The sequence below is a fragment of the Myripristis murdjan genome, chromosome 22 (genome assembly GCF_902150065.1).
Source record: "Myripristis murdjan chromosome 22, fMyrMur1.1, whole genome shotgun sequence".
NCBI classification, from domain to species: domain Eukaryota; kingdom Metazoa; phylum Chordata; class Actinopteri; order Holocentriformes; family Holocentridae; genus Myripristis; species Myripristis murdjan.
In genome coordinates this window covers 6,043,066-6,055,991 of record NC_044001.1, presented here as the reverse complement: position 1 = coordinate 6,055,991, position 12,926 = coordinate 6,043,066, and the positions used below count along the sequence as shown (strand labels likewise).

The following is a 12,926-nucleotide window of genomic DNA, read 5'->3' as shown; positions in this document are numbered from 1 at the left end:
GAGGAAGATGTACAGAGAGGAGAGAGGAGGAGAACAAAAGAGAAGGGGGCTAGATGGAGATAGAGTGAAGGAAAGGGAGGTGGGAGGAGAGAAAGGTGAGGAGGGGAGGGAAGAAGAGAGGGATGGAAAAGAGATGACAGGAAAAATGGGGAGGTAAAGGAGAGGTGGAAGATCAAAGAGAGAGAGAGGAGAGGAAGATGTTGAGAGAGGGAAGAGGGAGAGAGAAAGAAGGAGGGAGGGCGAGATGAAGGGATGAGAGCGGGAGAGAAAAGTGAAATTAAACATAAAGGGAACGAGACGGGGAGAGAAGAGAAACGAGAGAAGAAAAGACTAGAGGAAGAGAGAGTGGGAAAAGGGAAGGAGGATGAAGGGAGGGAAAGCGAGGGAGGGAGAGGGAAGGAGAGAGAGAGAGACAGACAGAAGATGATTTGTGATAAATAATTGCCGGTGAGAAAACAGCAGCTCAGGCTGGCACGCCGACACTTCGCTGGAGGGCTCGCAAATATCAACACCCGCCATTAAAAATAGCAACTATTATTTGAAAGCGGGCTCCAGGAAAAAAATCATCGGGGCGTTTGTTTCGTCCCACTTGGAGCAGCCAGACGGGCGGGGCTTGTGCCATCGTGTGTGTGTGTGTGACATCCCAGCGTGGCACCGTCACATAACACAGCAGAAAAGCATCTCAAAGTCATTTTCATACACAAAACTCTCTGTGCAGACTTAACCCCACCCATCTGGCACTGCAGGGAGGTTATAACAAACCCTTGGGGAAAAATAAATAAATAAATAAAGGCCTGTTTGAAATCTGTGCAAAGCCAGGAAAAGACAAACAGCCACGGGTCGGATTTTCACATTTAATAATAGACAAAAATGTTCTGTCATTCTTTTATGTACATCGGTAATTACAAGTTCAGTAAGCTATTATCCTCAAGTTTTACACGTAGTTTCATCAGCTTCTAGTAATGCTTGTTCGTCTTTGCCGCCTTACATACAAAATATGCTATGTACTGTACTCACATTTTAAAAGCCTGGAGAGTTTCGCCATAAATGATTTTCTTTTTTTTTTTTTTTTTAAACCATTCAACAAATGTCATTCACAATACTTTCTCGTTATTTACAAAAGAAAAAACAGAGCAATGTTGCTAAATTATACATATTAACAAACTACTTCCTCAGTATATATAATGCCGCTATACAAAGAGAGAGAGAGAAAGGAAGAGAGGGTAACACCTGAAATACAAACTAGACGCCTTATTCCTGTGGATTCACCTATGGGGAAAAGCGTTTTATGTTCAAATTAATATTTGCGGGCGCTTTGTGAAAACTTGGGTTTTTGAAGCACGAGTGGAGGGGGGGGGGGGGGGGGGGGGGGGGGGGGGGGGGGGGATTTCCAAAAAAGCACTCACACAGTAAATTGTGCATTTAATACACTCTTCTGTGAGTATTAACACACCCCGGAATAAGGCCGGTGTGAAGTCAGGTGATACCCGAGAAGGTTTGAGGCTTGGAGAGCGGGGCGGGATGGAGGGAATCCCTCGCCTCTCAGGATCGAGACGGACTCCTCGGTACGATGGCACGACGATGGCGGACAGTGTCGGGTGGGCAGAAAGATGCATACAGGGTTCCTCCACATTTCCCTTGGTAAAAATCACTTTTTTTCCAGGGGATGTGGTGTATTTTGAGCGTTTTGTCCACATCCCGTTCAGGGTTAAAGCTGCACGACCCGTTGGCGGCTTCGAATGTCCGCAACGGGCTTCCGTACGTTTACCGAGCTGTGATGCCAAGAAAAGAGAGGGGGAGTTCTCATTTCTTTGGGTGGAGCACTTCATTATTAACTCTTTAGGAGGCAATTTTGGATTTCGCTCCAAGTTTTGATTCATTTGATCGATTCATTCCACGATCCACACCCACCACCGGACATTCATTTGGGAAAACGTGGCTTTTATGTCTTTCACGTTGCAGCTTCACTCGGTAATTTAAGCCAAGCGGGCGCATTTGTAGGTGAAAGTCTTGCTCAGTGCAGCTTTAAATGTGATATTTGCTGATCACTGCTGAACGATGAGTGTCAGCTCGGCCGTATCCCCCCCCCCCGCAACCACAGATCAACGCATTCAACAATATGGGACATGACGGGACAAATGATAGTGTTTCTTGTATTTTGCAAAAAAATTCATGGCTCATGGACTTTGACACTTTGCAGACCTGTGCAGGAACCCTGTGGGTGGCTGCTGACAGCAGATCTGGGTCAAATAGTATTTTATTTATTTATTTTTTGTTATTGGAGTGCCAGCTGGGTGGGACTGGCCACACAGGATAACAAAATAAGATCCAGAAAGATCAGGCAATCAGGATCTCAAAGTCAGTTTGGCATGCTTTTCTGTCACAGATTATCTTAAACTGGCAACTTGACTCTCCATATACAATAAACCCCACCCGTCTGGCACTCCGCACAGGTTAAAACAAACGCCTAGGATTCATTTTGCATATACCATCAGACCCAGGATCTGGTTGCCTGCATCACCAAGCGATGGGGAGGGTATTTTTTTGCGAGGCGGTGGGCGGCAACGGGGCAGGGTGGCTGTTGTGCTGAGCTGGAAATTTACAATTTGAAGCGTTTGGTGTCTCGCTCGAGAAAACAAGACAAAGTGGCTGTTACCTGGATTGAACCTGCGACCTTTTGGTTACGGGACTGTCTCTCCTGACCCTGCTGCCCCGGGCCGCAGAGGGACTGGTGAAGGATCCGGCTGCAGGCTGCTAGGACTACACACTGTTGCCAATGAGTTCCAGTTTACAGGTGTTTTTTTTTTTTTGTTTTTTTGTTTTTTTGGGCCTTGCCCCCCCACACAGCTCTTTATCTCATTATACATTCATTTACAAACAAACAATCTTCCACCTTTTGTGAAATTATTACTACAGTACATGTGAATCAGCCGTGGAACAGATTCCTTGAGAAGAAAGAAGAAAGCAATGCATATATGAAAAAGTCTCTCTTCGTTTCAACCAACTCAAAACTGAACAGGTTTTGGAGTTATTACATGTAGAGTCTCCTTACAAAATGTTATTGGATGTTATCAGAAGATGTAATCACCTGTTTTTTTTTTTAATGTTGTTTTTTTTTTTTTTTTATTGAGGAATGAACATGAACAGGTAATTACTTTTGTCCAAAATGCAAATGAAACTTCAGAAATGAAACCCTTCATGTACAGAATATGAAATATATTACATGTAGACTGATCCCAGAGTTGCCCCTGTTAAAGTGAGACTGCTGCTGATGCTGTCGGACATCAGGGAGACACATTTGCTTCTAGGCGTTTTCAGCATCAGGGGTTCAGGAGTCGACCTCAAACACACTTCAACAGGCGACGTTGCGATTGTGAGTGTAGACCTGTGACCGTCCAGTTATGGGCTGCAGGCTTCACCAACGCACACGAGATGAGTAAAATAAATACCAGACTCAAACAGTGACTTCCTTCTCTCCGGTCCCCATCAGATCTGAGTCACACACGAGCTCCGGCCTTTCTGAGGTGTTTGTTCTAACCTACTTGGAGCACCAGATGAGTGGAGTTCACTGCATCTGGCCATTTTTAGACAGCACTCAGTCGCCGAGTCACAGCCGAGTGTATTAAACTGTGTCCTGACTTACGAGCACACGCTGAATTAATTGTCCGATGAGTCACGCCTCATCCATCTGCGACCGGGCGAGTTAAAACGAATGGGAACCATTATTTGCAAAAACACTCTGGTCCAAATTTGGTCTCTATGGAAACTGAGTTTTCCTGAAGTTTTTTCCCCAAAGTCCATCAGTCCAAGTGTTTTACAAGCCAACTAGGTGTTTAGAATCGAACAGCACCTCCAAACGATGGTCGGCTATCTGCGAGGGAGGCTGGCTGGGGGGGACAAATTCAGCAGCCACAGCTAGGTGTGTCGAATCCCACCCTCAATTCTTTGTAGAAGTGAGAGCGTTAAGACGTCACCAACACCTAAAACCGGGCCTGATCACTGAGCGAGGGGAGTGCTGTGGTAGGGAAATAAGGAAACATGACGGGTAGCAGAGTAAAGGGAATGCAAACAAAGAGCTCTGATTCTCGTGTGCGTCGCGGCGATGCTGGTCAGGGCGGCTGATGAGAGTTGTGAGCGCGGCCAGATATCCGGCTCTCTATAATTACAGAAAGTCAATTTTGTTCATGCTTTCTGCTCTGACATTTTCCCAGTGCTAAAAATGTGCCCTTTAACCAGACGCCCAGGCAGTTCTAGTATGCTGAACACACGTGAAAAGTTCGAACTAAATACAATGAGCTCTTTGCAGCAGGATGGGAGTTAATAAATTGTTCTATTACTGTACATCTCTGAAGGTGCGGAGTTAATAACTTAGCAGGGCTTGTGAGCAGAAGGAGCTGTATGTATATATATATATATATATAGGCATGGCTGTGGCTTCAATTAATAGCCTGCAGAAGCAATGCTCGGCAAAGACCACCAGTATGGACCGGTGCACGCCTGCTCTGATATCCTGTGTTTGGTGCACTGAGGGGGAAAAGGCAGAAAAGGCAACAAACAAAGACCGGACAAAGCAAAGCCAGCATCCCTGTAGGATGCTGCTTTATGCTTCTGCCACCCTGATGCCCTTACAAGACTTAAAATTACTTCTGACATTTCAAAGTAACAGCTCTGTTTTAAACAAGCAGCCTGAGTTTTTTGTGGGTGTCTGTGTTTGCCTTGTGTTTTTCCCATTCTGTTTTCCCTCATCTTCCCCCTTGACAATAAGAAGTAATGTTTCCTTAAAAATGGGCCGGTGATTTAAGATAAGGCTTGCTGAGAGGACAGGTAAAACAGATACAAAGGGGCAAAAAAAAAGAAGTTGCTCTGAGAAATCTCACACATAGAGCACAAAATGGAAGAAGCCCAGGAGACCAGGCAGAGATAATTTCAAGAGGTAATTTCAAGAAAAAGCAATGCTTTTTTTTTTCTTTCTTTAAAATCAATACCCAAGGCCTACAGCGTGACAACTGGACGTGGTCAATTTAACAGTTCCATTTAACAAAGATGCCAATATGGCAACAGACAATCTCTCCTTTGACCCTCGCACATTGTGGCTGTGCGCTCTGCAGCCCCGTGCTCCGTGTTGTTACCCTGGTACCACTTAGCGTTGGCGTTAGCGGCTTGACTATAGCCACATCAATAGCAGCACAGACGTCACAGCGGCAGAGGCTAATTGGCCGGCCTTAGATAGCTCAGGGACATGGAACAATCGCCATCGAGCGGTGGTGGGGGGGGGGGCTGGGATGGGTCGGGGGCATGCGTTGCGTTCGGGGACACGGGAGCAGCAATTAGGGGCTATGGATTTCTCGGGCAACGATCTTAGAGGTTCCAGTCTCGACAGCACCCAACCCCCCTCTGAACTGTGGCCCCAGTTCCCCTCATGCAGATCAGCCTAATCACTTCAGTCAATCAGAGTCAGCAGATCTATAGGAAGCCTGTTCCACATGAGCCGGGAGCACCGCGCGAAACACGGCGCTGCCAAAGGGACAATCGTTAAACACCGAAGGGTTTTCTCACGACCAACTGTTGTGCTGTGTGTGTGTGTGTTAGTGTGTTAGAGTCCTGCGTGGCAACTAAATCTGTTTGTGTGCATGTTCGGGGTTTGGCTGTCGCGGCGGCTGGAAGAGTAATTAGCTGGAAAAGTCTCAATCACCGCTGGGTTGCTATCCAGCCGGATTCCAGTGCGGATGAGATGCCGCCACGGTCCTGCGCGCTCTGTTCTGCGCGCAGCCGCCGTCCCGCGACGCCAGTGGAGCCGGAGAGGCAGACGGATCCGCAGCCAGATGGGCAGAGAGACAGAGAGACAGGCAGAAAGACAAAGCTCCAGACAGGCCACAGAAAAGACAGCGGCGATACGCGGGGAGGCCGATTAGAAATGCCGCAGACTCTTCAGAGGGGCTTTGCTCGCACGGCCAGCCTTCCACAGTAAATCCTCATTAAAAGAAGGCTGAACATGCTTTTAGTTTGCGTGGAGGCCAAACTGTACAGGACTCCGGCGACACCGGCCTTTAGTGCTGAGCCATGAACACGACAGCAGGCGACAATGGGCTACAAATGGGTACAGGGGCTGGGGTACTTTAAAGGAATGGAAGTAAGTGTGTTTATGTGTTTGTGTGCATGTCTGAGTGTCTTGAATGTATTCAGTTAGTTCCTGCCTTAAAAAAAACAACAAAAAACAATAATAACAACAATAATAACTTAAGTATAACATGACCAAAGTAGGGTTGCAAAGTCTCTGGATTCGTCGAAAACTACGAGACAAGGATCTCTTCTAGCAGCAAGCCGTGGCCGCCTCCACGCTAACGAGGCGGTGTCGGACAAACGTCTTTTTTTTTTTTTCCCGGGGCGACGGGGTGAGGTGGGCACCCCTGTCGCCCCCCCTCCACTCCCTCCCTCTCCTCCATGTCCAGTTTCTATCAATTTGAGGGGACTCTGAGTTCCCGTTGGAGGAATGAGGAGCGGAGGTCTGCTGAGGCTTCAGTCCAACAAGATGACGCAGCCACCCCCTCCCCCCCACCCCCTCCTTGACTCTTTAACAGTTCCAGTCCTGCGTCCCAGTATCCCAGCGTGCACCTCTCCCCACCGGGGCGGGGCTGGGGTGGTCTCTGAGGGAGGGGGCTGAGGCGAGTGGCTGATGGGAGAGCATGGGGCGGGGCAGGTGGAGGATGTGGGCGTGGTCAGATACAGGTGGATGGCTGTGCGCTGGGCTGCTGTTTGCGGTTCCTCAGGCCGCCCGACTTCTCCTTGTAGCCCACACACATCTGCTGGGACACGTCGACCAGGGCGCTGGCCACGGCAAGGCCTGCAAACACACATACACACACACAACATTTAGCTAAGGATTTCCCAGTGTGACACACCCAGTCATACATTCTGTTATTCACTCCATCCTTTATTTAAGTCCTAGAGTGTACTCTAATACTAATTCATGTTCTGGACCCCCATTTGAAGCAATGTGCACTGGAGACCCTGATATGCCAAGATATTTTAATTTCTAAAAGTATTAAATAGTATTCCCCTATGGAAAGAAAATATATTTACCAATATATTAAATGAAATATATGGCAGTATATTAGAATATATTACATGTAATATATGGAATTACAATATACTGAAATATATTTTATTTCTGAAGATGTCTTAGCAATACATGGAATAATATATTGGTGAAACATATTAATGCAATATATTTATATACTGCATCAATATATTATAATGTATTTCAATATATGGACTAATACATAAGTAACTGCGCATTTCAGATATTGCAATATATTGCATATAAATATATATGTGTTTATATCCCGTAATATGTCATTTTATATTTATAAATATCCTCCATAATGTATTTAGATTTATATGTGATGAATACTGGGTACATATATTTAAACATACATGAGCTATGACTTTTAAATTATATGGAACATGTATTGGAAATATATGTACAGGTATATGCAATGCATGGTCCATGCATATGTCATGGTTGTTGTTAAAAAAAATCCCAATATATTTTTATATATGCTGCAATAAATATGTATATATATATATATATATATATATATATATATATGGTATACACACACACACACACACATACACATACATATGGTATATGCATATTTGCAGTATATTTGAACATATAAAGACAAACTATTACATGTAAAAATATAGTGCCTTTTTGGTCTTGATTGCAATATATTTTTCATATGTATCAATATATAGACATGTATGGTTTATGCATATATTTCAATATATTGGAAAATATAAAGACTAGTTCCCATATATGGAAATGTATTATCTAATAGATCACATGATATTTTCAAATATACTGCAATATATTTTTGTTTCGTAAGAGTTGATATCATACTTGAACACTGACAGATAGATTCAAAGTATTCAAAGTTTAAAACAATGAATAATTGCTTATACTTTCACTTTTTTGTATGGTAACAATTTCTAGTGAAGAGAATTTAAACTGTTCCACATTTTGCTGAGGACTTTGCTGTGGAAGTCCCTCAAGGACCCCTGTTTCACAACACAGCTGAGGATGCTTGAAAAGGTGAAATCATCAAACCAAACAAATCAATCCATGAACAGCACAAGCTAAGCCAGGATTATTAGGAGCACATGATTCAAAACAATTACACGTGAATTCCCAGAGATTTAACCGATCAATCAAACAAACATCTACAGGAGTTTGAACTGAATTTGTCATTATCAGTGTTCAGCAGTCCTTTGCAGGTGGTTCCAGGTTTGCGGTCTGAAATAACTGTGAAAGCAGCCTTTCCTAAATTGAATCTGTCCATGGAGTGTGGAGGAAAAGCGATCCTTTGACATGCTCCTACATTCCAATCTGATATTTGTTGTTCGTTTATTTGTGACTGCCTTGCAGATGAAGAGATACCAAGTGCTGAACACGTCTTTGAGAAAGCGCGGGTCAATCTGTTCAGCGCCTGTGAACATAAACAACCACTTGCAACTGCATGCACAGGTGGTGAGATCATAAACTCCGAGTGCAGGCAATAATCAGCTCATAACACACTCCATTAATACTTATTAATTTGATCCAAGCCATGACATTCCGAGAAACTCCATTTATCTTCATTGCGGGATGGGATGTATTTACGTCGTACGGCACACACAGCCAACAGCAAGATAAACATTTGAAAATGAGATGCTGCGGTCGGGATCGTGTCCTCCACAAATCATACAGTCTGATAGTCCTCAGTGTGGCATGCTGAGACCATTAGCTCGCTCCTTATTCTAAAGTGGGTGCAGAACGGTTCAAAGCACCCAAATGAGCCACAGATGCTAATCAGACTTAATAGAATGCTGACCTCCTCTCGGCTATTTGGGGAGTGACGCAGACGGCCATTTTGGAAGAAGCCAAACTGTAAACAGATGTACGGCGGGGGTTGCGACGCTCTCGGCTGTCTGAGGATGCTTAACAAGAACAAGGCCGGATGGGAAACGAGTTAAAAGCGCTAAAGACAGAACAACCTTTGAGGCAGGGGAAGACGGGTGGAACATGGCTAACTTGGTCTCAACAAAAGCTGCCCGGAGGGAGGATCCATGGAGAGCAAGCCGGTTTTGTTACGACAAAAGGTGGTAATTAATAAGGGCCCGGGGCATGTTGATGGTCTTGGGAATGCAACAGTGGGAAGCAAAGAGAGAAAAACACAGAGAGAGAGAACAGACAAACTAGAGAAAAGAGGGAAGTCAAGCAAAGGCCCTCGCCTGAGTCCTCTTAGGCGAGACTGGAAAGACAGGAAGACAGAAAGGGGGAAAACAGCGGAAGAGAGAGAAAGCAAGCAAAGTGCTCAATCCTGGGTCGTATCAGACTATCCTGGAAAGAAAGATAAGAAAGAGAGATGAAGGACAGATAGATGAGAATGGAAAAAAAGCCAGAGAAAGAGCACAGGATGAAAGTACGCAAAGGGCTCAATTCTGGGTCCTATCAGACCGTCTGGGAAGGAAAGGTTGGAAAGAGAGACGAAGGAAAGAATGCACAAAGGGAAAAAGTAAAGAGCTCTAGCCTGCAGAGTACCACACAGACCTCAAAGGCGAGAAAGGAAAGTCAGGAGGAAAGAGATAATGGAAATGAGAGTGCAAAAGCAACGGAAAGGATTCTAACGTAGGACGACCAAGATGTCGCTGTTTTACGAGGAAAGTCCCCTGAATTGATGCTTTGTCCCCCAAAATGTCTTGCGGTTTGTAATTTGCATCTCAAGAACCACATGAATTACATCCTGCATGTAAGTGAGGGAACAGGACGGAAAGTGTAAAGTTCGTCCTGCTAAATTCATATCCGGCTACCTCAACCTGTGACGGTGAAGGTGAGCTGTGGGCGTGCGGCAGGTGGGACGGCGCCGTGGGGGAACCTTACATTACACGCCTTCTTCCGTTGATAAAAGTGCACATGCTTCAGGAATGGAAGACAGATTGTTAATTAGCAGATTTCGGACAAGTTAAAAGGTACTTCCCTGAGGTTGGTTTTAAATTAGCTGCGTTAGCAACTTCAGCCCTACGGTGCTAACGGAGGCTCCCTTGCATCCGGCTCAGACTTACTGGAAAGGTTAAACCTCAACTGTGTTTACGTATTTGTCAGAGAAGCACAAATGTCCATGGATTTGCTCCCAAAAATCTGGTCACCTTAAAAATCTGGAGACCATGAAGGAGAGTGGGCCAGGACGAAGGAAGAAAGCATGCAGAAATTAATAATGAAGGCGAGATGATGGGAAAACAAAGATCAGAGAGGGAAAACAAGGAATGGGTCCTGGCCTCCTTCATAACAGAGACGAGAATTAAAAGATAAAAACCGTAAAACAAAAAGAGCCTGCATCATAAAGGTGTTACATGTGGCATTTGTAAAATCAATATATCCTTGCCAAATGAATTACGATACCTCGGCGGAGCTGCAACGGACAATTATTTTCATTACTGATTAATCTGTTGATGATTTTCTCAATTAATGGGTTCATTTTTTTGGTCCATAAAATGTCAGAAAATGGTAAAAAGAAAAAAAAAATGTTGATCACAGTCTCCCACAGCCCGGGGGGATGTCCTGAAATGCCTCGTTTTGTCCCGACCAGCAGCCTACAACCCAAAGAGATTTAGTTCACTTCCAGAGAGGACTAAAGAAATCAGAATAGACTTTGGAAATTTTCTTTTTTTTAAGTTTTATAAGAAGCATGGCACACTTGTCATCCACGTGGCGGTGCATGACGCCCGGTCCTGGGTAGGAAAGACCGTCGAACTTGGTCTGGTGTCATGGAAACACACCTTCACCTTTGTATACATGTGTCGGTGTATAGCTGTCAGTCTCAGCCAGTGGAGGTAGGTGTCTCTGGGTGCCGTGGCGTTGAGGAGTCTGACGGCTGACGGCATGAAAAAAGTCGCCCGAGTGCTTTGAGGCATGCGGCTTATCGCTCCTCAGCCGGTTCAGCTCGGCACAGAGAGGATGAGGGGGGGGGGGTGTCAGTGATCGTCCTTCTCATCCTCTTCTCCGTCACAGCTCCATCTTCACCACAGAGCTGGCCTTCCTCACCAGCTCCTCACGAGTCCCGATGCCACCTCCCCAGCACACCACAGGCTCGGGGAGTCGTGAGTGCCTCCAATGAACCGACTGCTTCTTCATTTTGACCCTTTTGCTTTGCTGGAGAGGACAAACATGGTGGAAATGATTTCTCCACCCTTTCATCCTCTGAAAACTCTGAAACTTTTAGCTCCGTTAGCGCTGCAACAACACCTCTGTCCTCCTGTTTTGTGTCGTAAAACAATCCAGAAGATCCAGGGAGTTTGTCCTGATGCTGGTACAATGTAAAATGCATCATATACGCTGCCGACTGCAGTCTTATTTGTTTACACTGAAATAACACTGATGTCAAGATATTAATGTGATAATGATTTATTTACTGGAGTCTGACAGTTTTCCTTTTTCACAGGTTGTATGTGCCACGGTTTTAAGGCCAGATTGTCTTACAGTTTACCTTGAAAAAAAAAAAAAAACTCCTTCAGATATCAAGTTCTGTCTTTTTAATTTAAAGACAAACGAGAAAATCAACACAAAAAGTTGAATGGGGCTTTTGTTAGTGTTCTGTAAAGGCTGTGCACTGTAGCAACAGGAGGCCTGTGTATGAGTAATTATACCTAACGCTATTATCAGTCAAAGGCAGTGTTGAGTGTTCGAGTTCACTGTAATTTGCTGCATGTGCTCTAAAAAAATAAACAAATTCAAATGCCAGAGCGGCGATGAGAACAAAAAAATAAATAAAATGGTTCAGTGCATATACAAGTCGGTGAACTGAACTTTTTTTTGGTACAAAATTGCTAAAATCCTTTTTTTTTTATTGCTGTTAAAATGCTAGATGTAGCACCTCTAAGAGACAGTACAAGGACAAAAAATAGAAAGAGACAGTAAGAGAACAGAAGAGGCAGCAAGTAAAAGGCTCTTGGTCTGCGTCTTTCTAGACTATCAATGAAGATAAGGAAGACAGACAAAGGAGAGCGGATTGAATGAGCGACGATGAGCACAGAGAAAAGCAGAGGAGACACAAAGCAAAGACGGAAAAGCAACTTAAGGACTCGGCGCCTGCGTCTTACCGGACTGTCCTGGAGGAGGGATGCCGCCGGTGCCTCTGGGTAACCGCACGAAGATGGAGAGCACGGCGGCCTTGTTGCCGAAGCAGGGCTCAAGGGCGATGGGCTTTGGGACGGTCTGCAGAAACAAAAAGGAAAAAAAAAAAAAAAAAAAAAAAAAAATCCAAAGCATTACACATCACAAGCCTTCCATATCCTGCCGAACACACACGCCGTTTTCAAAGACGCGGACAACAAGCGCTTTGCGGTTTCTGTTCTTAGTTTTGGCACCGAGACAACAACAAGAGAAGAGGGGGAAAAGAAAGCTCGCCCCATCCCTTGTTGAGATACAAACACTGATGTGTAGGCGCAAATTGGTCCCCCCCCCCCCACCACCACCACCCAGCACAACCCCCACTGTGCACAATTTCCTGACAGCACCACCAGTGTGCAGCGCGCCGGCGACGACCGCCGGTTACCAAGTGAGCCGATGCAAAAGGCCGTGCGGCGGCGGCGGGTTGGCGGCCGGCTGTGCACTCGAGTTGCCACGGGCACTCGGGCAGACCTGCCTCTTTGATACCTACATCTCCTGTTTATCAGCGAGTCATCCACATGTGGGGGTGAGCTTCCCCACTTGTAAACACTGTGGCCAGATCCACTGCTGCTCGCCTCGTACAATATTCATGGCTTTACGGCGGCGGAGGATGTGGATAGGCAAGACGCCGCCTGCACCGCGCCGGCATACAGACGCTCCTCCATCCCTCCCTTATTCCCCATCTATCTCCATCACTTGTTCCTGATTTGATTTC

General features: G+C 45.4%; 1 protein-coding gene across 1 annotated transcript in view; it reads right to left on the bottom strand.

Moving 5' to 3' along the window:
- Nucleotides 1-842: 842 nt before the first annotated feature.
- atrn (attractin) overlaps nt 843-12,926 on the bottom strand; it is a 156,547-nt gene continuing 144,463 nt past the window's right edge. Inside the window, exons 28-29 of the mRNA XM_030044786.1 lie at nt 12,142-12,256; nt 843-6,841 (exon numbers count right to left, since the gene is read on the bottom strand). Coding sequence (XP_029900646.1) covers nt 6,717-6,841; nt 12,142-12,256 — 240 coding nt within the window. The 3' untranslated portion in view covers nt 843-6,716. The remainder of the gene's footprint in view (nt 6,842-12,141; nt 12,257-12,926) is intronic.